The sequence below is a fragment of the Brassica oleracea genome, chromosome C9 (assembly GCF_000695525.1).
Source record: "Brassica oleracea var. oleracea cultivar TO1000 chromosome C9, BOL, whole genome shotgun sequence".
In the NCBI taxonomy this organism is placed as follows: domain Eukaryota; kingdom Viridiplantae; phylum Streptophyta; class Magnoliopsida; order Brassicales; family Brassicaceae; genus Brassica; species Brassica oleracea.
This window is the reverse complement of record NC_027756.1, coordinates 51001686-51024015: the sequence shown is the minus strand read 5'-3', so window position 1 is coordinate 51024015 and position 22330 is coordinate 51001686. Positions and strand designations below refer to the sequence as shown.

The 22330-nt window shown below is 34.5% G+C and overlaps 2 protein-coding genes and 2 long non-coding RNA genes across 7 annotated transcripts; 2 read left to right on the top strand and 2 right to left on the bottom strand.

The window, feature by feature from the left end:
- Positions 1–4553: 4553 nt before the first annotated feature.
- On the bottom strand, positions 4554–5285 carry LOC106318714 (protein DOWNSTREAM OF FLC-like). Its single transcript, XM_013756818.1, has 2 exons — positions 5129–5285; positions 4554–4825 (listed from the first exon to the last, which is right to left on the bottom strand). The coding sequence occupies exons 1-2, from the start codon at positions 5283–5285 to the stop codon at positions 4554–4556; spliced, it is 429 nt and encodes a 142-aa protein (XP_013612272.1).
- A 2371-nt stretch (positions 5286–7656) lies between these two features.
- Positions 7657–12756, bottom strand: LOC106318712 (MADS-box protein FLOWERING LOCUS C-like). 3 transcript variants are annotated; one of them, XM_013756814.1, is made up of 8 exons: positions 12450–12756; positions 9594–9651; positions 9100–9161; positions 8920–9019; positions 8793–8834; positions 8527–8568; positions 8269–8349; positions 7657–8125 (listed from the first exon to the last, which is right to left on the bottom strand). In XM_013756814.1, exons 1-8 carry the CDS (start codon positions 12632–12634, stop codon positions 7700–7702), a joined length of 996 nt encoding a protein of 331 aa, XP_013612268.1. In that variant the 5' UTR covers positions 12635–12756; the 3' UTR covers positions 7657–7699. The 3 variants fall into 3 exon arrangements, with proteins under 3 accessions (XP_013612268.1, XP_013612269.1, XP_013612270.1); XM_013756815.1 differs by having other exon boundaries at positions 7657–8101; XM_013756816.1 differs by having other exon boundaries at positions 7924–8091.
- Positions 12757–13186: 430 nt separating this feature from the next.
- LOC106316541 lies at positions 13187–14286 on the top strand. 2 transcript variants are annotated; one of them, XR_001264855.1, is made up of 4 exons: positions 13187–13575; positions 13766–13854; positions 13943–13988; positions 14211–14284. It is a non-coding gene; the product is annotated as an uncharacterized LOC106316541 (long non-coding RNA). The 2 variants fall into 2 exon arrangements; XR_001264854.1 differs by having other exon boundaries at positions 13766–13988; positions 14211–14286.
- Positions 14287–16178, top strand: LOC106316540. The gene is made up of 6 exons (XR_001264853.1): positions 14287–14644; positions 14735–14904; positions 15005–15096; positions 15180–15304; positions 15726–15846; positions 15918–16178. It is a non-coding gene; the product is annotated as an uncharacterized LOC106316540 (long non-coding RNA).
- Positions 16179–22330: the final 6152 nt, after the last annotated feature.

Genomic DNA, 22330 nt, shown 5'->3' with positions numbered 1-22330 from the left:
GTCAATATATGTTACCTTTCAAAATAACGCATCAATGGATCTTCGCAATTGAGTAGAATATAGGTGTGTGCACTATGAGCGTCTTGTTCACTCGACCACCAAACCTCTTTAGACTTTCCACCGAGTCGCCCAATCTGGCTAAAGATGTCTGGAACACCAGCAACTGCATATGTTGGCGCAACACCACCATCATCATATCTTCTTGGAGCTCTTCTCCGTGTACGTACTTTTGACGCAAAGTAGTACGATGTGAAGTGAGAAACTTCTTCCGTCAAACTTCCAGCAATTATAGAACCTTCAACTTTGGCGAGGTTCTTTGCTTTTCCCTTCAAATATTTCATGGCTCGCTCATACTGATACATCCATCCGTAATGTACAGGTGCACGAAGCAATGCCTCATATGGGAGGTGGACAGCTAGATGCTCCATGACGTCAAAAAATCCGGGAGGAAATATCTTCTCCAAGTTGCACAATAAGATGGGAATGTTCTCCTGAAGCTGTTCCACGACTTCTTCTTTAAGAGTGTGTGCGCTCAGATCCCTGAAAAATGTTCCAATGCCTTTTATATTCGAAAAAAAATTAAACACATTGTTAGTCATATATTATTTTGTAAATTATTGTGATATAATACACTACGTACCTGCAAGTGCTTCATGTACGTTTGTTGGAAGTAGCTCCGCAAATGCAAAGGGCAGTAGTCGTTGCATAAATACATGACAATCATGACTCTTCATCCCGGAGAACTTTTGACCCTTTTCAACACATCTAGAGAGATTCGAAACATACCCATCGGGGAACTTCACTTCTGATGCCACCCAGTTGAACAACACCGACTTTTTTTCTGAAGATAATCTGAATATCGGAACGGGAACTTGTCCATTGCTTTTAATATGTAACTCGCTTCTTGAGCAAATATCCGGCAAGTCCAACCTCGATTTTATGTTGTCTTTTGTCTTCCCTGGGACATTCAATATTGTATTCATGATGTTCTCAAAGAAATTCTTCTCTATATGCATCACATCGAGGTTGTGGCGCAGAAGAAGATCCTTCCAATATGGCAACTCCCAAAATATACTCTTCTTGTGCCAGTTGTGATGAACACCGTAAGAATCTGGCATATTACGAGGGACATGCCAATTACCACCCCAACGAACTGTTTCGTTAGCTCCGTAGTAGTCGATTTGCGCTTCAATTTGTTCTCCAGTTAGATATGGAGGAGGAGTGTCTCTCACAACCCTTTTGTGCCTAAACAAATTCTTGTTTCTTCGGTAAGGATGGCCAATGGGAAGAAATCGACGGTGACAATCAAACCAACTTGTCTTCCTACCATTCTTCAGTTGAAACGCATCTGTCGTTCCATTACAATATGGACAAGCTAATCTCCCATGTGTAGTCCATCCAGACAACATCCCATAGGCAGGGAAATCACTTATGGTCCACAAAAGCATCGCTCGCATCGTAAAATTCGTCTTCGTTGAACAGTCATACGTCCTCACCCCTGTTGACCACAAATCCTTCAACTCTTTTATCAGTGGTTGTAGGAAAACATCCAGGGACCTTTTTGGATGGTTCGGACCAGGTATTAATATGGTCAAGAATAGTAACTCCCGTTGCATGCACATCTCCGGTGGCAGGTTGTATGGAGTAAGAAAGACTGGCCACAATGAATATTGTCTCCCTGACATTCCGAATAAGTTTGTAACTTTCAATTCGGGGAGAAATAAGTTTACAACTTGTAGTTGATGGAGACCTGACACTAGGTCATAGTTTGGTGGGGATCTGATGCTATATGATAGTTATTGTTGATACATGATTTAGCACTAAATCCCTCCCGCCGAAAGAATAAGAAAACCGGTTAACGACTACTTTGAGTTAAGCTTAAACGGGCCTAGGAGAGCTCATAACGCGACGTCGGCCAGCCCGAGGTTCTTTGGATAATTAATGAGTCAAAGATCAAGAGGATTACTCTCCACATATATCGGAGTCGATAGATATAAAGAATGAGTCATAGCTAAAATAAGGGGAGCACTTGCAACAAACCACCAACCATGTTACGAGCTTCTTGCAACAACCTGATTCTCATATAAAATAGGCCTTGGGAGACGAGAAGAAGGGGACATCTGATAAACAAAAGAATGAAGGAAACATTAAACGTCAAGAGAGACTTTGGTCTCAGCAAGACCTCTTGAACGAGAGGACGTCTCTGAAATCACCAACAACGAGATTGTATTGAACAAAGGATACGAGTTCTTATTCATTGACATCGATCTCTAGATATATTCATAAATCAGCCGCTGTAAGTCTTTCTATGACATATAAACGAACCTCTTCTGAGGTTAAAACTAACGACGCCCACCAATGAACCCGACATCTCGTCCGAGACAGATGAAACCGACATCTCTCTCGAGATGATGATAATCGAACTACGTTATGACTTGATCCCTTAACGGGTACGTAGGCAGCTCGATCTCGAGTTCAGTCACGATCCTTCCTCCTCCCGATATCTTTATGATATTCGACCTGCGAATATAGTCCATTTTCGCCGACTTATACCTGATTACATCGTTGTGTTCTGAGGATATCGTTGCCCACATTATCTTCCCTAGTTTTACTTTCAAACATTATCAAATACTTAGTGTAGATTTTAGGATCTACAGTTATGATTGGGAAATAGATCGTCGACCATTTACTTACATATATAGTAAACGGACTATGCTCCAGATAGTATCCTTAATGAGTGCATACATTAATTAAGAGAGTGTACATGCAATATTCAACATGTTTGAAAGATTTGATATGTATGAGCATCCTGATTATTATTATTTGTTATTTTGTTATTTAACAGTGGTTTAAGCTTTGTAGATTATCAGCTAGAGCCGACATCTCACTAATTGCAACCTTATATTCCACTTGATACAAAGAGTTTGGGGGAAGAACTAATACAAAGAGCAGCTGTCCATATACATAGTTCTTTTCTTTTAAGCATATATACATTACATCAAGATATATTACATATATATAAGTTTCACACCTGCGAACAGTAAATAGAATTTGAATCCATACAACGTTTGATCAAGAGTACTTACTAGGTGTCCTGATGAGCATGCGGCTTATACATAGTTTATAACTGACTTACCGGATAATCAACCTTTGATATCCTGGTAATGAAGATCCGACCAGATACAAGCAGCTGAAACAAATCCCATAGTTAAATAACTTTACTTGAATCAACATAGATAACACATAAGCCCAAGAAGCAGCTACGAGGCAAAAAGAACAAGAGCAAGACTTTAGCAAGTCTTCACTGTTAAATTATGACATTGAGGCAATACCTCCCTTATCTCGGTATCACTGCTTATTATAATAGTACCATCAGTTTGCTGATCCACGTATCTGTCACCATGTTCAAAACAGATCATCTCTCTTCTTTGGAAGATTGGTTAAATCACACAAAGCGAGACGGGGGTTTCTTCGGAAACTGATTTGCTGCTATCTTCACTCATTTTACACAAAAGGAAAGATCGATACTTTCAATAATTCAAACTATGTTGAATTGAATTAAGATGATAAGCACCCGGTGGGAGATCTGAAGAGTGGAGAAATTAGGGTTTTTGATTTCGTTGAGGCCGAAAACCGTCTGGATTTTTTTTCCGATCTCTATTTTTTTAACATCAGTTTTGCGAACGTTATTTGGCTAGCGACGCGTGGTCTCACTGTATACGAAGTTCAATGAAGCCCAATATCATTAAAAAAATTCAAGCCCATTATATTAATAGATTAGTGTACCTGTTATAAACATTTCATCAACAACAAAAAATATCTTAAATTCTTAATATTGTTTTTTATTGTCAACACACAACAGTTCTCACAATTCTTAGTTTTTTTTTGTGCAACTCACACTTCTTAGTTAACTGAAACTTTAAACAATGATGGAAGATAGAAATGTTATAAATTTTATCTAATCATATGTTTTTTTGTTAACTAACTTTGATAAACATCTTCTATCACCAACTTTTACTTACAGTAAGAATCTTGTGTAAGCTCTCATACGAAAGCTTTGTAACATTATGTAATTCTCTTGTAAGTAAAAATATGATGTACAAATGTACAACAAATAATTTTCTTCTTTACCAACAGTTTTTCCTTGTTAAATGGCTTACTTGAAAGAAAAAAATGTTTAATAGGAATTAAACACGAACCAAAGATACAAACAAAAAAGGTAGATGTTAGAAAAGCAGGAGAAAAGAGCCAACATAGAAATAGATATCAGTCTATCACAGCTGAAGTATGAATAATGCCAAACATTAGGCAAGGACGATGAAATTGTTTATAAATTTCTCTTCTTCATTAACATCACAACAGAAAAGTTAAAATTGCAAGTTTATTTTATATAGTTTCTTATATGTGTCTAGAGACTCAACTAGAGTATTACGCACAAAAAAAAAATCAACATTTTGTTTTTGTTGCATGAACATAAGGTGAGTCAAATGACTCAAATAGCTCAATAATCACCGGAGGTAGTGTTTGCGGAGACTGGCACAACCACGGAGTGGTTAGTCCCGGAAGAAGCCCATGGCATTGGCGAAGTGGCGAGTAGAGGCGATACCGTTAGAACGTGTGAGGATTACGGTGGCAGTGTTGCGACCAGGATCAGGGAATTGGCAGTTGGAGATAGGACTATTGACGAGCACCGCCAGACATTGCTGGTCCTGTCGGTCTCCTTTGACGGCAACTCTGTATCTTCCTCGGCGTCCTGTCACCGCCTCACCGACAACCTCCGATTTCAATGTCACACTGTCTTTGCACACTATTTTCACTTTTGCCCCTATTATTCAAACAGCACCCCCAAATATTCAAAGTTTTAATCCGTGTTTCTAACAATGTAACATACAACAAAAAAATTGAGTAAGGACTCAAGGTATATATGATTAGTAGAAGAAAATATAAGTAGCCGAAAATATAATCGTTAGTCTTACTTTCAAACGCCAGTCTATATATTTGAGATTGATGTAATTTTCATGTAAAATACAATATTGTGTCACTTTGCATGTTACTATCAGATCCAAATGATTAATTGATAATTACATAGTGAAAAATACGAGGCGAACGAGTATGAAAATATACGCACCGGTGATATATTTGGTGAGGATTGTCTCAAATCCAAAGCGGCAAGTGTCGCAGTAAACACATCCTTCTATATGAAATGGTGTTCCAGCCGCCATGGCCGCAAGTGGCAGTAGCAAAACACACATCACGGCGAGCAGAGGTGTATATGATCTAGCCATCTACATAAACAACTGAAGAATGATACTATAATTTTTGGAGTTTGTTTTTTTTTTTGAGAGTTTGTTGCTTGTGAAGGGGTTTTGTGAATTAATTATTTGCGAGCTACCTAGTATATATAAGAAGGAAGCTGAAAGGCACATGTATCAAAGATGTAAGTGTATCGCATCGTGTGCGAATTAAAAAAAAAGCTTGCTTAGTGTCGGCTAGATCCAATTGCGGCTCCTCCTCCGCCTTCTACGGCAAATGTGGATAGAGTTTGTGTTGCCTCCTCCACATGTCTAACTCGTACGGTTCTTGTTAATTCTAGTCTACGTTTTAAGCTTTTTTTTTTAACAACCAATGCTTATATTAAAATTAAACGCCCAATGGGCTAAGTCGATTACAACCGAAGAGATATTCGACGGTAAAATGATAAGCAAACATAACTAAAACATAAAAAAGATAGATGTGGCTAAGGAAAAAAGAACCCCGTAGAAAATCTTCGCTTGTTGTCCTAAAGCCCGCGTTTGAAAGAACATACAAAAGTCGACATTGACGTTGAAGAACCCAACCAATGGGTTTTGAGAACAATTGAAAACCGTCTCTGAAAATGCATGGATCTCCCGACGTTGCAGTGACACTGAAGTGCAGAGAAGTTGCCGGAGTAGGACTACACACATAATCGTCGACGGTACAACCGCTAAAGAAAAACAGTTAACAAAGTCAGGAGAAGGCATTGACAATGATTGCTTGGCCGGCAAGAGATGCAAAATCCAAACATGGTGAACATCCACAAGATCGAGGCCGCCTTAGTAACTACATAGTTACAGGTGAACATTGACAACCTCTATGTTTCGAGCTACGGTTTATTTTTTTGGACAAGTATAGATTGTTATTTTCAGGATTATTTTCACTAGTTATTAGTTTATCATTTCTTCAGTCTACGTGAAAAGAACAAAACATGGTGAACATCTACAAGATCGAGGCCGCCTTAGTAACTACATAGACAGACTTGTCAGGGACCGCATTGACTCACTCCGAGGCTCTGCAAATGGCAGCTTTGACACACACTTGCAGGCTTGGTTTACAAGCTGATGAGAGAAGATGAGAGCTTTAGAATCAGTTTTTTAAATAGTTTCTATAAACACAACTCAAACAAAGTTACATAGGTTGTAAAAAAAAAATTTGATCAGAATAAATTTAACATTCATTCAAAAATAACAAAAAAAATCGTTTTCACAGAGTTTTCTAGACTGAATCAAAGGCGTTGATTTTTATTTTTAAGTAGAAGACCAAGAAAACAATATGTTTTTATTAGATAAAAATTATTAAATTTCCTCTTCAAATTGCGTAATGGCTTTTCCATACCATGTTGATCCATGATTTTGTATCGTAGGTTGGTTATGTACAGTATTATTTAATTTAAATAAAAATTATAAATAGTGATGACTAATTAATTTTGTCTTGATTAAATTCAGTTTTGACGTTAACCGTGGCTTATAATAACAGGAAAAACGTTGGTACTTGGAAGGTGAAAGTGACCGCGGGATTAGTAAAAGTCTTGTCCATTTGATGGTCGGTTACATTAGCAGCAATTGATCTTATGAACAAGACTTATTGGGCCCAGAGGAACCGATGACAGCCACTACACGTCTTAAATACAAACAAAATAGTCCACAAAAGAGAAAGCGCCAGAGAGTCCCCAAGTCTGGAAAGCCGATAAGTCAACACGGAACTCTCCTTCCTCCAAGTCAGGCAAAGAAGCCGTATGAGAAACATTCTTTGAACATGTGATTAAGGCCCTGTTCGTTACGGAATCGCTGCGGCAGCGACCAGAAAATTAACACTAATGAAGAGCGAAGTAGCTATGGTGGAACAGAAATAGTCGCTGGAAGTGATTTCCGGATAACTCCGTGACGTCTTTTATGGACGCCAATTTTTTCAGCGACGTCTCTTGTTTGCCGCTGCGACACTAAATAGCTCCTTCACCCACGTTTCACTCCATTAATTAATAGAATCACTGTTATATTTTCTGTCGCTGCTGCTGCCGCAGCGGTTCTGAAACGAACAGGGCCTAAGGAGGGAGGAGTACGAAGATGAGGTGGCGATGAGGATGCATGCGTGGGACATGGAAGGGATGCCTCTAGGGAAGGAGTCCCCAAGTCTCCTTTGCAAAGTAAGCCGTATTCTTCTTCGCCGTGAAGCAAACACAGTTTTTTTATTGTTGGGTGCAAATGTTAGAAGCAAACAAAGTTGTTTTGGGTCAAAGTGCAAACACAGATTTTAACCGAACAGAGGGATACACAAGCAAGCTCGAAGTAATTCTCTGTCGACAAAGCAAGGTCCAAATTTGAAAGTGTCTTGCATAGATTTTTTTTTTTTTTAGTTTTTTTGGTCAAACAACAATGCATTCATTCATTCAAACATAAAAGTGTTATCCTCCAACAGAGGAGTTTACAGAAAGCAGAGTGAGAGCAGACTTTGCCACCAAGTCAGCCTCGCCATTAAAGGTCCTAGAGATAAAGTGAAAAGAAATCCGATCAAAGTACGACAAAGCATGATAGATATCAAACATGATACCGAACAGTTCAGGTTGAGTGGCTTCCTTCTTCGGTAGAGAGACGAGGGAGAGCGAATCGGTTAGAACGGCCAGGGATCGGACGTTTGAATAGACGGATGTAACAACCGCGAGGCGAACAGCTATGGCCTCTGCCATAAGAGCTGAAGATACATGGGAGCGAGGCTCGCTCAGGTTTGGTATGCGCTTTAGGTTATTTCCTGAGAAAATGCCTCCAATTCCACAGCCACCGGAAGAACTGTCCCACGCTGCATAAATCTGAAATAGTTTTACACCCGAAGCCTCCCGAGACGGAGAGTATTAAGATTATACAACGTACACCCTTTACAAGGGGATAATTACACATCTTGTTTGTTTTAATTATATGTTTTGGACTTTATTTATTCGCCGATTAAAGGTAACTAATTAAGCAGTGGGAGCGTTACCGGAAGATTGATGTCGGAGATTTGTCCAGGTGACACCTCCATATAATCAGCTTCGGCTCGCACAAGATTACTCTTCTCCATCTGTAACATAAAATACATATTACCCTTGAGCAAGTAAAAGTAAGAACTATCTTGTGCGAGTAACCTGGTTATTTAATCACCACTGGACCCTTGAGCAAGTAAAAGTAAGAACTATATACTTGAACTGTGCCAATCGGATCGAAACTTAAACCGTAACAAAAAAAAAACTTTAGTTACCTGGCTAGCCAACACATGGTTCTCCTCTTCCAGCAACTTCTCCTGGTTTAAAGATCAACACATCAATTTACTCATATATAAAGTTTATAGACTTAACTTCAGATTTTTAATTCAAAACATTCAAATGGTCCTGAAAAGACTAGGATACATTGGCAATAGGTTAGAGATAGGCTTGCGACCTCATGAAGCAGACTTAGATAAACTAACACAACACGACCATAATATAACTAAAGTGCTAGCTATAAACTTGGAAGCATATATCTAACCTTTTCTTTAAGGTTCTCGACAAGCTTCAACATTAGTTCTGTCTGCAACAAAGTAATTAAATCTAAGCGCACGGTTGTTCTTGAAAAACAAAGTAAGAAAAGAGAAGACATCACGGAAGTAACGTACCTTCCTAGCTCTTGTTACGGAGAGGGCGTTCTCAAGGTGTTCCTCCAGCTGAACCAGGGAACCCACACTTACATTATCGACATTTGATTCCTCAAGCTTGCTGCATATATTCATAGATTGACAAGAAACCCTAATTCCTCTGTGATCAAAGGAGAGAAAAGAGTTTTAGTTAGTATTAACCTTTCCACAAGTTCCAGTAGCTCATGGTGTGAACCACAGTCCAAAGCTTTTGACTGACGATCCTGTCCATGGAGAAGTAATATAAGCTTAAAAATCTGGTTGTGCATGAGGATCCATCATCTCATATATAGGGATCACTAAGGGAACTAATATATAATAAATGGATTAATACCACAATTCCTAAAACAAGATCTCCACAAATTTAAGGTGCTAAACATGTGTTTTACCCACTCCTATCCAATTTGATGATCATCAACCTCTGTATAACCAATTTGATGATCTTGAAAACAAACTTTTGATAACTACAGCTCCAAAATAGTAATTATATGTGTACCGTTAAGTGCGGGCATGCCAATACATTCTAACACCCCCCACCCCACAAAAAAAATCAAACCTACATGAATTGCTACTGATCGGTAGAAACTATCTAGGCATTTGGTAAATTTAATCCTAAGAAACTACATCAAATAGAAGATTAGTGTCGCCTGTATTACCAAGGCTTTAAGATCATCACCATGTTGCTTTCCATATCGATCAAGGATCTTGACCAGGCTGGAGAGAAGACGAGAAAAAATCAAAGTATGTTAGGATCAAAACTACCAGCTAACCCTTGAAAGAATGAACTGGAAACTATGAAACATGTATAGGGCACAGAAGACAATTAGAGACAAAAGTTCAATTTTCACACACACAGTTTTCATTAACATTCCAGAAAAATTAATATTTACGTTTAAGCAGAACCACATTTGGTTTTCCATTTCTTATTTTATAACTTTCACTCTTATGCTTTCTAAGCAGCATTTTAATGGTCAGATGATCTTTTAATCTCTTCCAAGGCGTGTTCCAAAAAAACCTCTTCCAAGGAAAAGAGGAACTCTAGTATTTACCACGAATTACCCTAAGTTTGGTTGTCTCATGAATCTTATGGCTTCACATTTAAATTGTAAACTGATATAACGAAAAAGAAATTGTCACTCAAGGATATTGTCCATCGACATTTTAGTAATTAGAAAACTAGAACATGCAAACGCAATCGTAAATGCAAACAAACAATTAAGGCGTAGAGGTAATCCATAGAAGCAACAGCTGAACACGGTAAAAAAATCTAAAAAATCCTATTTATGACTTTATAGAAGTCCCAGCAAATTTGAAAAACAGTTCCACTAATTCAACAGTTTTGTTAAAAGGTTTCAATTCCACCGTGAAGTTAAGCTCTTTGCAACAAAATCAAGGATGCACAATTGCGTTATTGAGTAACAAAAGGTCAAATTCCAGGTTCTAAAAGCCTTTCTTCTTTTGCTCAACAACTAATCTCGATTAGCTATTCCAAGGCTGGACCTAACTAATATTCAGTGTGAGGAGTGAACAAGTATTAAATAATTGAGACATGACCAGCGATCTTCACTAACATCGCCAAACCTGTACAATCAGTTGGTTAATATTATAGGGTTAAGCTAACACTTCACCAAATTTAAATTTTGACAAGGGGTTGGAATTTTCTCCATGAAGAAAGGTTTTGGTGAGGTGGTTGGTTTCCAAGAGGCACCAAAGGAAATACGTTATGTTATTGTCAATGCCCACAACAAGAAACACAACGAGATGCAAGGTTGTGTGATCGTACATTTCCATAACAAAAGCTACAATGTTGTGGGTTGTCAATTCAAATGAACAAAGCTACAAAGTTCGATTAAAAGCTATCATCCAATTACATAATGTAGCATATGCATGTGCCGTAACTACTAGAGTGCGAAACTAAACGCTTGGGATAATCTTATAATAACAAATCAATAAAAGGGAGAAAAACTTCTAGAAAATCATTTATACCTTATATATTTTAGTCCATAGTCGCACACTGGCATACCTTAAACCAGACTTGCTGATCTATTAATATACCATCAATCCCACTAACTTTATCTACATGGGTTTGCATTGTATATTTGTATTGTACGAAAATCCAAGAGAAAACTAAATTTAATCTATTCTATTAAAACATCAACATTATAGGTACGGTCCAACTATTTTAATAGAATATATTAAAACTTTTTATTAATCATTTAAGAGAAATATTATACAAAAATACAAATATAACTAAAAACAATTTTTTTTAAAAAATGTAAAACAAAAAATATATCCACCCTTTAAAAAAACGGGTCACCCTTTAAAAATACGGGTCAGAATCTAGTCGGTCTTAAAATAGACCAATTAGTGTACATTATGTGTGAGACAAAGAGTTATATATGCACACAACGCTTCCGATTAAAAGAACCGCAATCGATACTAGATCAAATAAAAGTAACTAACAGTGAGTCTGTGTTTTCCAGAAGCTACCAAAATTCTTTTTTTTTACTGAAAAGACTACCAAAATTCAAAAGTACTATCTTTATGCAAATTATTAAGAATCAGTTAGGAAACTTTATATTGGTACTACAAAAATACAAATATAACTAAAAACAATTTTTTTTAAAAAATGTAAAACAAAAAATATATCCACCCTTTAAAAAAACGGGTCACCCTTTAAAAATACGGGTCAGAATCTAGTCGGTCTTAAAATAGACCAATTAGTGTACATTATGTGTGAGACAAAGAGTTATATATGCACACAACGCTTCCGATTAAAAGAACCGCAATCGATACTAGATCAAATAAAAGTAACTAACAGTGAGTCTGTGTTTTCCAGAAGCTACCAAAATTCTTTTTTTTTACTGAAAAGACTACCAAAATTCAAAAGTACTATCTTTATGCAAATTATTAAGAATCAGTTAGGAAACTTTATATTGGTACGCTTCAAGTAATAACCTCACGGTATAAAGAGAAATTACAAGAATTGATTTTGGCAAAAAAAAAGAATCGATCTACAATAATCTACACTATCTATTATTCAGCATCAACCTCACAGCGATTCTATAGATCTCCCCCAAGTGCATTTCATTGCATACAAATCTGAGAGATCCAATGGATTTAATTACTCTACAAAGAGAAACATGAATCAACAATTATTTTGACATAAAACTCTTCTGAAACATAAGGAGTTCCTAAAGCTAAAAAGCTGATGAACTAACAATCAAAGATGGATATAAACTTCACAAAGTAACATCAAGTATGCATCACAGCGTGTCAAAGATCTTGAAGGACATGCAATTTTTTTTTGAAATAAAAAAAAAATCCATGCAGAAAAGTTGTAACATTGTTCGTCCTTCGATTTGGTTGTCTCATGTATCTAGCAACACACAAACCAAGAAAACCACACAAGATTCGCAGGAAATATTTTTTAAAAATAATTATATTTTTTTCTGAAAAAAAGTTAGTAATTAACAATAATAATGGAAAACCCAGAATAGTAAAAGTCGTACTTAACACCGGAGGAGAAGCTGTAGAGTTTTCCGGAGGCGGAGACGACAAGAAGAGCGACGGATGCGTCACAGAGAACGGAAAGCTGACGAGCTTTCTCGATGAGACCGTTGCGTCGTTTGGAGAAGGTAACTTGTCGGCTACTTTTGTTCTCAATTGGCTTGATTTCAAGTTTCTTTCTCCCCATGGCTTCTGTCTCCAACAGGGCTTTGCGCCCTAATTTGATCTTGAGGTCCGGTTTCCACTAGCCGGAGATACTGAGCGTTTTATGTTTTCTTTTTTCCTTTTTTCCTTTTATTTCATTCTATTTTTGTGTCCATATACTTCTACTTTTTTCTTCCTCGGGCAAGGGGTTCCTTTTTTTTTTATTAGGGTTTACTTACAGGATTGCCACGTGTGTCGCATGACGAATTCGCTGTGGGCGCGTTGCTCCTACTTTGTCTATCATTTTCAACAGTAATTGATACGCATTTTAAAATTGAAAAAAACATTCTGAGTGGAGATTGTAAAAATCAACGTCTACCTAATTAAATATGAGGTGGAACCTAAATTTGAAATTAAATTTTCTTACAGTCGAAAGATTGCAAAACAAGATTTATACTAATAGAATAAATAAAAGGAGAATAAGATCAATGTTCAGGGTGTCCACATCGGACTATAAAATCAGCAAATAAGAAACTTCCGAATGTCTACCTCAGCAATAAGATCAATGTTTCAATCTAAAACCAAACGCCTTGATCAAAAAAAAAAAGCCAAATGCCAAAACCCAAGAGTCGGAGACGTCGATTGTGTAACGTAGTCCACCACCATCAAAGCTATTAAAAGCTTCAACTCATCCATACTCTTCATCTCTCCCCCGAATCCAAATCTCCTCTGGTAGCTTCCATGGATGAGAAACAGTCAGATTTCCAGATCCAAAGCTTTGAATAAATCTAGCACCAAAGCTCCGACAATATCAACCAGCGCATCAATGTCTAAGAATCCAGGAAAATCACCACTAAAGCTCCAACTGAATCGACCACCAGTTCCATGGATAAGAAAAAAGGGTTGCTTGACTCGATCTACAGCTTTGAATCCTGCAAAAAGAAAGATCCTCATAGGGTTTGATCTGTTATTTATGGCAAAGAGGTATGGTTTGATATTCTAAATCCCTGAATTTCATAACCTTTTTCTTATCATCTAACCTATACTACACCTCAACATGAATCTGTGCTACAAGGTGCATAGCTCAGAATCGTGTAAGCCGATATAAAAATTTATGAAGCGTGGATCTCAGCCTCTTTAACCTCTTATCTCAAATTTTTTTGACACTTTCAAGGTCTATCCGTTCTTCAAGAACATAGTTTAGCGATTGAGTTCAATTGGTTCTGGTTCCATTCATGCGAAGAGTTTGAAGCAATCTCTATGGTAAGGTTTAGGTTTTGTTGTCGAATACAGTTAAATTATTTAAATTATTTTGCTTTTTTGTTGTTGTTGGTATTTTATCGGGATGCAGATAAAGATCCAGAGTATGGTAACCAAGCTGAGATCAAAGCGCAAAGGTTGTAAGAGAGACAAAGAGAGAGAGGCTTTTATGTTGTTATCTGATTATTTATGTTTTAGTTTTGTGTTTATGTTAGTTTAAAATTTAGCAAATTTTTAGAAACTTACTTCCGATGGGGTGATCTCCTTTTAATTCAACTGAAATCAATGATAGAGAAATCAACAATAGAGTTGTTTAAATTTTATTCTGTATGGAAACCATCTGATTCAGCTCCATACAGGATGACTGCATTTTATGTTGAGACCAGCTTACTGAAGCGAGTGTTAGGGTATTGCAACACATCGCTTCAGCTCCAGAGGAAGGTAATAATCGTTTTGCCATTGTAGTTGTAAAGGTATATTAATTTTACTTTTTGGTTTTGATTGCCAAATGGTCTTAGTTCTCAACTATAGTTCTCAACTACCGTTTATAATCTTTATCCTCATTTTTCAGCCATATATTACTTAAATTTTTTTTTCTGGTGAGCAGGAAATGTCATACAACAATTATCTGGGTGTTGACTCAGCGTGGAACTGCGTATCAGATTCTGAAAACCCGACATGTGCAGTCATGAAGCACACAAATCCTTGTGGTGAGGCCTACCAGCTAGCTGTAATAGCTGATCCAGGTAGCACATTTGGTGGTATTGTAGCCACCAATGTCAAAGTAGACAAGGTAATTGATTGATGAACATGGATCTACAACGATTTATTCTCTTATTCAGTTCATCTCACTAATAAAATTGAGCACATGCCATTTATTCAGGGATTGTTCGCAACAAAAAGAAAAGACATCTATTGTGTTACTGATCACAAGCTCACCATCTGTTTCACTCAGAATATTGTCCTCTCGGAGCTTCAATACAACCCAGTTGTGATCGAGAGAAACATGTTCAGGTTCCGTTCATTCCAAGAGTTTGAGGGGTGATTTGTATGGTAAGTTGGCTTTCCTGTGTTAACATGTGTTGTCCTGATTGTCCTGATTTGTATATTGTCCTGATCTGTATACAACTAAATTCTTTAACATGTGTTGCAGATATCATCGGCCCATGAAGGTCATCAATTGACAGTCTCTCAGCAAACACCCGGTCTTGAACGGAGGCAGCACTCCCACCTACAGCCAAAACAGTGAGCATATACGATTACATACTAGCACCAGCCATAACATGCATATGTCATTACTGTCTCACAATTATAATTTGCAATTTCAGATGACCTATGATTAATGTCTACCTTTGGGACCAGGCTTCTCATGAGTCCCACAACAGGTTCAATGAAAGTCTTGCCACTCTTGCTGTTGCATTAGTAACAGCAGTTAACTCTAAACGTATTGGACGTAAGACGTTTCCATGTTTTAGTCAATAACATCTTGATTAATCAATCACGAATCAGTTCAAGAACATCTTGATTAATTTGCATTATATTTATCAAAACAGGCTTGAAGTCTTTTTAATTGTCCGTTTTTGTTCAACTATGTCCAAAGCATAGATAGATAAGATTAACACAAAGCTCTTAGTTTCGATTCAGTTAGTTTTTAATACTCATGGTAACGAGGTAGACAATAGCAAGCTACAATGGTCTTCTTGAGATTTAAATCTATGACATTGTTATCGTGTTTTGATTATATCGGAATAGATGGTGAGTTGATTGTTTTTTCTGGAGTTGAAATGTACATTACAAAACCCTCACCTTACACTTTCGCTTAGCATGTTGTTTACGTGTGCATGTTGTGCACGTGTGCTTTCTCTTTGTAACAGGTACCGTGCTGAGATATCTGTCTACGACAATGTCGTTAAGGCAACTTTTGTGCTCCTTAGTAATACTGGTCCTGAGTTAACAGGGAGGCAGGCGTTAGAGCTTATTGACAATTACTTCGAGGTTACTCATACTCATCTTATATTTCACCTCCCAAACAATCTAAACTGACTTAATCATGTTTGATATTGCAGGCTAATGGGGACATCGGTGCTAACCATGAGATGCCAACTCCACAATGTCTGGTGGAAGTCTCAAGCTCCAACCTTACAGTTAAGAGACAGACCATAAGTGTGACGAAGGTTGTTTCTCCTGCAGTTCTGCCACCATTTGTAGTAGCAGAAAGCCAACCAGACGCAATCGATGAAGAGAGCACATGCTCCTGGATTAATTCATTTCTGTCATAGGGAGTCTAGCATAACTTTATCCAAACTATTTTTGAACTCTCTGTTCTTGCATATTTTTTATAAATAATAAACCCAACTTATAAAGAACGAAACCACAACACATGCTTAGGAAGGAGAGTACCTCAACTTTTTGACCATTGAATGATAAAATTAAAGAAACTATACCTTTTTATGAACTATATTATGAACTATACCTTTTTGACCATTGAATGATAAAATTAAAGAAATATAACAAAAATAAAATAAAAATTATGCTAATAAAATATAATTTTATAATATAATTTTTTTTTAGGATTGATCTTTTTAATCTTTTCACCAAAAGAGTTTCCAATGAGTAACACGATTAGAAATCATCATGTTATCTATTTTATTAAAGAGTAAATAGATATTTATATTTTTAGCGTTAACTAATATAAATTTAGAGTCTAGATATGAGGGGTGAATTTTGGAGATGAGATTAATTTTTTAAATAAATAGATAAATATTTAGAATTAAAAATCAAGAAATTTAAAAATCATTTTACCTTTCAAAAGAAAATTTGAAATTTATAAATATTCAAATTAGTAAACATATAATTTAAGAACTATAAAAATATTTTTTTAATTTTTAATGTTTATTATTTACTTAAATAATTATTTATATTTATATATCTATAGAGCAAGGGAGGGAAAAAGGTAAAATGATCTTTTGCCTCCTTAATTAAATCTATTTTGAACATTTCCTCTTCGGAACTCCGTTGGTGAAAAAAACTTAAAAAATATTTAAGAGAATTGTGCTTATAATTAATTTTACATTATTGTTTTTTTTTTGTTTTATTAAAGTCAACACGGCAAAACCAAACATATTCAAAATGGTTTCAGTCTTAAAACAAAATTCAGAGATTAATTTCAAATCGATGACGTGAACTTTGAATGATATATATAAGTGTGTTATTGGAAAAGAAATCTTTTATACATATGTTTGTAATAATTTTGATTTTTTATTCAAGCATGTATACAAACAAAATATTTCATCTATCTTAGAGTATCTCCAAAAGGAATTCTAGACTTAGATTTCCCAAAATACATATATGTGTATAAATATATTAATATTTAATTATAGGCTCTTAACTTTACAAAAAAGGTAACTAAAAATATATTTTTTTTGTTCATTTGATTTGTATTTTCCGTAAAGTTAATAATTCTACAATTAAATATTAATATAATATATATATATATATGTTAATATATAACATATATGTATTTTGAGAATTCCAAGCTTAGAATCTTCACTGAAGGTGCTTTTTTTATGCTATCATTATAATTCAAAATGGGTTTTTAAATTTAAAATGGTTCTACAATATCTTATATTCACACAACATATTTAACTGAAATTTTATAGAGCAATTATCTGGGCGTAGCGCGGAAAAACGATCTAGTTGTCATAATAAGATGTGAAAACTAGACACTTTTACACCTGATACATTCATCTTCATTAAACATTATTAAATTCACACCGAGAACTGTAGCCTATGCTTTGACCTTTGAAGCTATGTTTGTCATTGCATATCGAGTTAGAACATTTCCGATATAAAATTTCATTTTAAAGTGAGAAATAAAATAAAAAGCAAAAAAATAAAATGATTATTCAGTATTTATTCTAGAGTCAATTAACCGAATATACATGAAAAAAAAAAGCAAAATTAAAGAACTACCTAACATGTTGAAAAATAAAAGTGTATGTACCAAAATCAACTTAAATTGACTATTATGTCCTTCTTTATTTAATACGGTAAAAAGAGAAAGTCAAATTTTCATCTTCATTTTTATCAACTTCTTCATCATCTTTCATCAATGTCGATAGTTTTCCCTGAAACTAATTAAATTACTCTCCACCAACATCCGTTTCAGCTTCCATCGAAAAAAACGAAGTAGAACTGCTCACTTTCTGAGGAGTTAGTTTTTATTTTTCATTTCTCCTTGCAATTTTCACTGTAACGCTCGCCGAAGATCGTCCTTCTTCTGCCGTATGCAACGGCCAAGCTTCCTTCTATCAAACCAGAGGATTACGCTCACCGTCTTGGGAGATCACGCTTCGCTCTCTTGCCTTCTCTCTTCCATCCCAAAGATCGGAGATCCAGAACATATCCGCACCGAATCCAACTCACCGAGCCAAAAACGAGTTGCCGAGGACGACGATCGGCTGATCGGAGGGGCGGAACAGGTAGAGTAACAGCCACGAGGCGAGGATGCAGAGGAGGAAGATGAGGGAGAAGGGATGCGTCACGAGGGAGAACCCGACGATCGCCGTCGCGACGGCGCCGTCATTGACCTTGAAGTAGGAGTAGTTCTTGCGGATGCGGACGACGGCGTCGGAGAACGACTCCGGTTTGGATAACGCGGAGCGGTCCGCGAGCTCGGCCAGGGACAGCGCTGGGAGAGGCCGTTCGTGACGGTTTCGGAGATCCGATTGATGAATCGCAGAAGTCGGGGGTTGGTATTCAACGTGATTGGATGGCGGAGGAGATGGTTTGGGGTTGCAAATTGAGAGGGTGAGAGAGAAAAATGATAATTCGGAAAAGGGTAAAATAAGATTATTAAAATGTTAAAAGTAAAATTTTATCTTCTTCAACTTTCTCCAACTTCTCTCTAAGAAACAGAACATAAGCGAGTGTTTAAAGTGGTGGCCGGTGGCTTTGCCGCCGGTTACCTTTTTTTCTTTTGTTTTTTTTGTTTGTAAATAGCTTCGATCGTTTGATCGATCAAAAGTTTCGCTATGGCGATTTTCAGTTTCGTTAGGCGATTTTGGTAATGATATGGTTTGACTCGATCAGAGTAGTTTATCACTCCTATCTTTTCTCTGATTTGATTTGGGTCGAACCTAAATAAAGTTTCAACCTAGTTCTTCTCCTTTTGGATTGGTTGTAATATGCCGTTGGATTAAGAGATTGCATTTCTCTTCTTGCTTAGAAAAGCTTATTTCTTTGATTCAGAGTGGTATCAAGCTTTGCTCACTGTACATGCGGAGTCTCCACGATGGCCAAGGAACTGAGGTTTGGAACAAGCTTTGGAGAAGTGGTTCAGAATCCAGATGAGTTGGAGTTGCCATAGTGGTAGCGTTCCGACGAGATTCTATACCGTTTCTATTAAAGTTGTTCGTTGGGCTTGAACTCTAACAATTGGAGATGAAGATCTCTTATTCAATGGAGATTGGAGGAATGAAGAACGTACAAGCAGTCTCAAGTGATCTGAGATGGAGATAGATGGTTTCCCAGCGAGTTTTCCGGCACCGCCTCTCTCCCTTCTCGATAGAAGAAACGAAGCCACGTGTCTGATCCCGTGTCACTCATGCATGTAATCTTATATGTTTGTTGTATGGGCTTTGTTTGGGTCAAATATCTTTGAGTCTGTTTGTAATCTTTTGCCCATTGGACTTTATAAAAGAAGTTGACAAAAAAAAAAAAAAAATGTTAACAGTGCAAAAAATAGTCAAATGGTATTTACCTAATTATAGGTTTTTGTGTGCGTATGGAACCTAAATAATCTTTATTCTATTATAGAATGAAAAATACAACGGGATTAAAATATTTTTTATTCATAGTTCTATTTTGAAATAAATTATGGATAGAACTGGAAAAATTAATACCATAGCGGATTATAACTGATTTTGAGCCTAAATGCATTTTAAACGTATGTGTGTACAATGTTTAGGTCTTAAAATACTAGAGTTTATGTGTCTTTTTCTTATGACTGAACCCCTTATACCATATTTTTTAACGCCATTCTCATATTCTATTTGTCTTGGTTAATAATAGTGGGCAATATGATATAGAAAGTAAAGTCGGACAAGAAGTATAGTACATGATTTGTAAAGTTGGCAATATCATTTCACATGAAAGTAATCTTTTGCAAGGCCATCTTGGTTATATGTATATTTATTTTTTATTTTTTGTTAATGCCACGTGTCATCTTTTAGAAGAATTTTTTTCCGTTGATGTGGACGTCCTATGGAGCCTCAAAAGCTCCATTTTATTAGTATAAAGCTCTATTTTATTAGTATAGATACATTTTTCAGATAGATGTTTAATTTAGTTTTTTTCATTTTTTAATTATATATTTACGTTTTCTAATTTTCTTGCTTTTATATCAGATTATAAATTATGATAGATGTTTGTTTAATGTAACATTTCTATTTCTTATTTTGTATATTTACTTTTTATTTATTTTCCTTATATTGTATATTTACTTATTATTGTTTAATGTAACATATTTATTTCTTATATTGTATATTTACTTATTATTTTTAATGTAATATTTCCATTTCTTATATTGTATATTTACTTATTTTTATTTTTCTTTATATGTATATATATTTTTTTTTTATTAATGACACATGTCATCTTTTAGAAGAAGTTTTTTTCGGTTATGTGGACGCTCTATGGAGCCTCAAAAGCTCCATTTTATTAATATAGATACATTTTTCAGATAGATGTTTAATTTAGTTTTTTCATTTTTTAATTATATATTTACGTAATCTAATTTTCTTACTTTTATATCAGATGATAAATTATGATAGATGTTTAATGTAATATTCTATTTCTTATATTGTATATTTACTTTTTATTTATTTTCTTTATATTGTATATTTACTTATTATTGTTTAATGTAACATTTCTATTTCTTATATTATATATTTACTTATTATTTATTTTTCTTTATATGTATTTTTACTTTTATTTTTTGTTAAGGTCACGTGTCATCTTTTAGAAGAAGTTTTTTCCGCTGACGTGGACGCCCTATGAAACCTCAAAAGCTCCCTTTTATTAGTATAGATTTTCTTACTTTTATATCAGATGATAAATAATAAATAAATATAGTATATAAGAAATAAAAATATTACATTAAATATTTATCGCAATATTATCGTTGATATAAAAGCAAGAAATTTAGAATAAATAAATATACAAAATAAGAAAAGATAAACAGTAAGTAAATATAAAATATAAAAAAATAGAAAAACTAAATTAAACATATATCTGAAAATATATAGTTAAATAAATAATAAGTAAATATATAATAAAAATTGACGTATTACATTAAACATATATCGTAATATTACAATTTGATATAAAAGCAAAACAATTAGATAAGTAAATATACAATTAAAAAAAGTAAATATAAAATATAAAAAATGGAAAAATTACATTAAACATATATCTGAAAAATGTATAGTTTTAAATTTTTTTATTTCCAAATATTTTAATAAGTAAATATAAAATTAAGAAAAACAAGCATACAATATAAGAAATAGAAACATTACATTAAATATCTATCATAATATTATCATTTGATATAAAAGCTAGAAAATTAGAATAAATCTATACTAATAAAATGGACCTTTTGAGGCTCCATAGAGCGTCCACATCAGCGAAAAAAATCTTCTTCCGAAAGATGACACATGACATTGTTACTAAAAAATAAAAAAATAAAAAATAATAAATATACAATATAATATAAAAATAAACAATAGGTAAAATACAATTAAGAAATGAATAAACTAAATTAAACATCTCTCTGAAAAAATATATAGTAAAATAAATAATAAGTATATATACATTATAAGAAATATACATTATAAGAAATATAAATATTATATTAAACATTTATCGTAGTATTGAAATAAATAAATATACAATATAATGAAAAATACACAATAAGTAAATATAAAATATCAAAACAGGAAAAACTAAATTAGACATCTATAAGAAAAATGTAAAGTAGAATAAATAATAAGTAAATATAAAATATAAGAAATAAAAATATTACATTAAAAATCTATCATAATATTAGAATAAAAATATATAATAAGTAATATACAATATAAGAAATATAAAAATAACATAAACATCTGAAAAACGTAAAGTAAAATAAATACTAAGTAAATATACAATATAAGAAATATAAATATTACATTAAACATCTATAAATAATATTTACCATTTGATATAAGGGCGAGCAAAAAAAATAGAATATGTAATTATAAAATAGAAGAAAAATAAATAAATAAATATACAATATAAGAAATGGAAAAACTACATTAACTTCTATCTTAAAATGTATTGTCTTACATTTTTATTATTTACAAATATTTTTATAAGTAAATATATATATACATTATAGGAAGAAATAAATATTAACTAAATATAAAATATAGGAAAATAT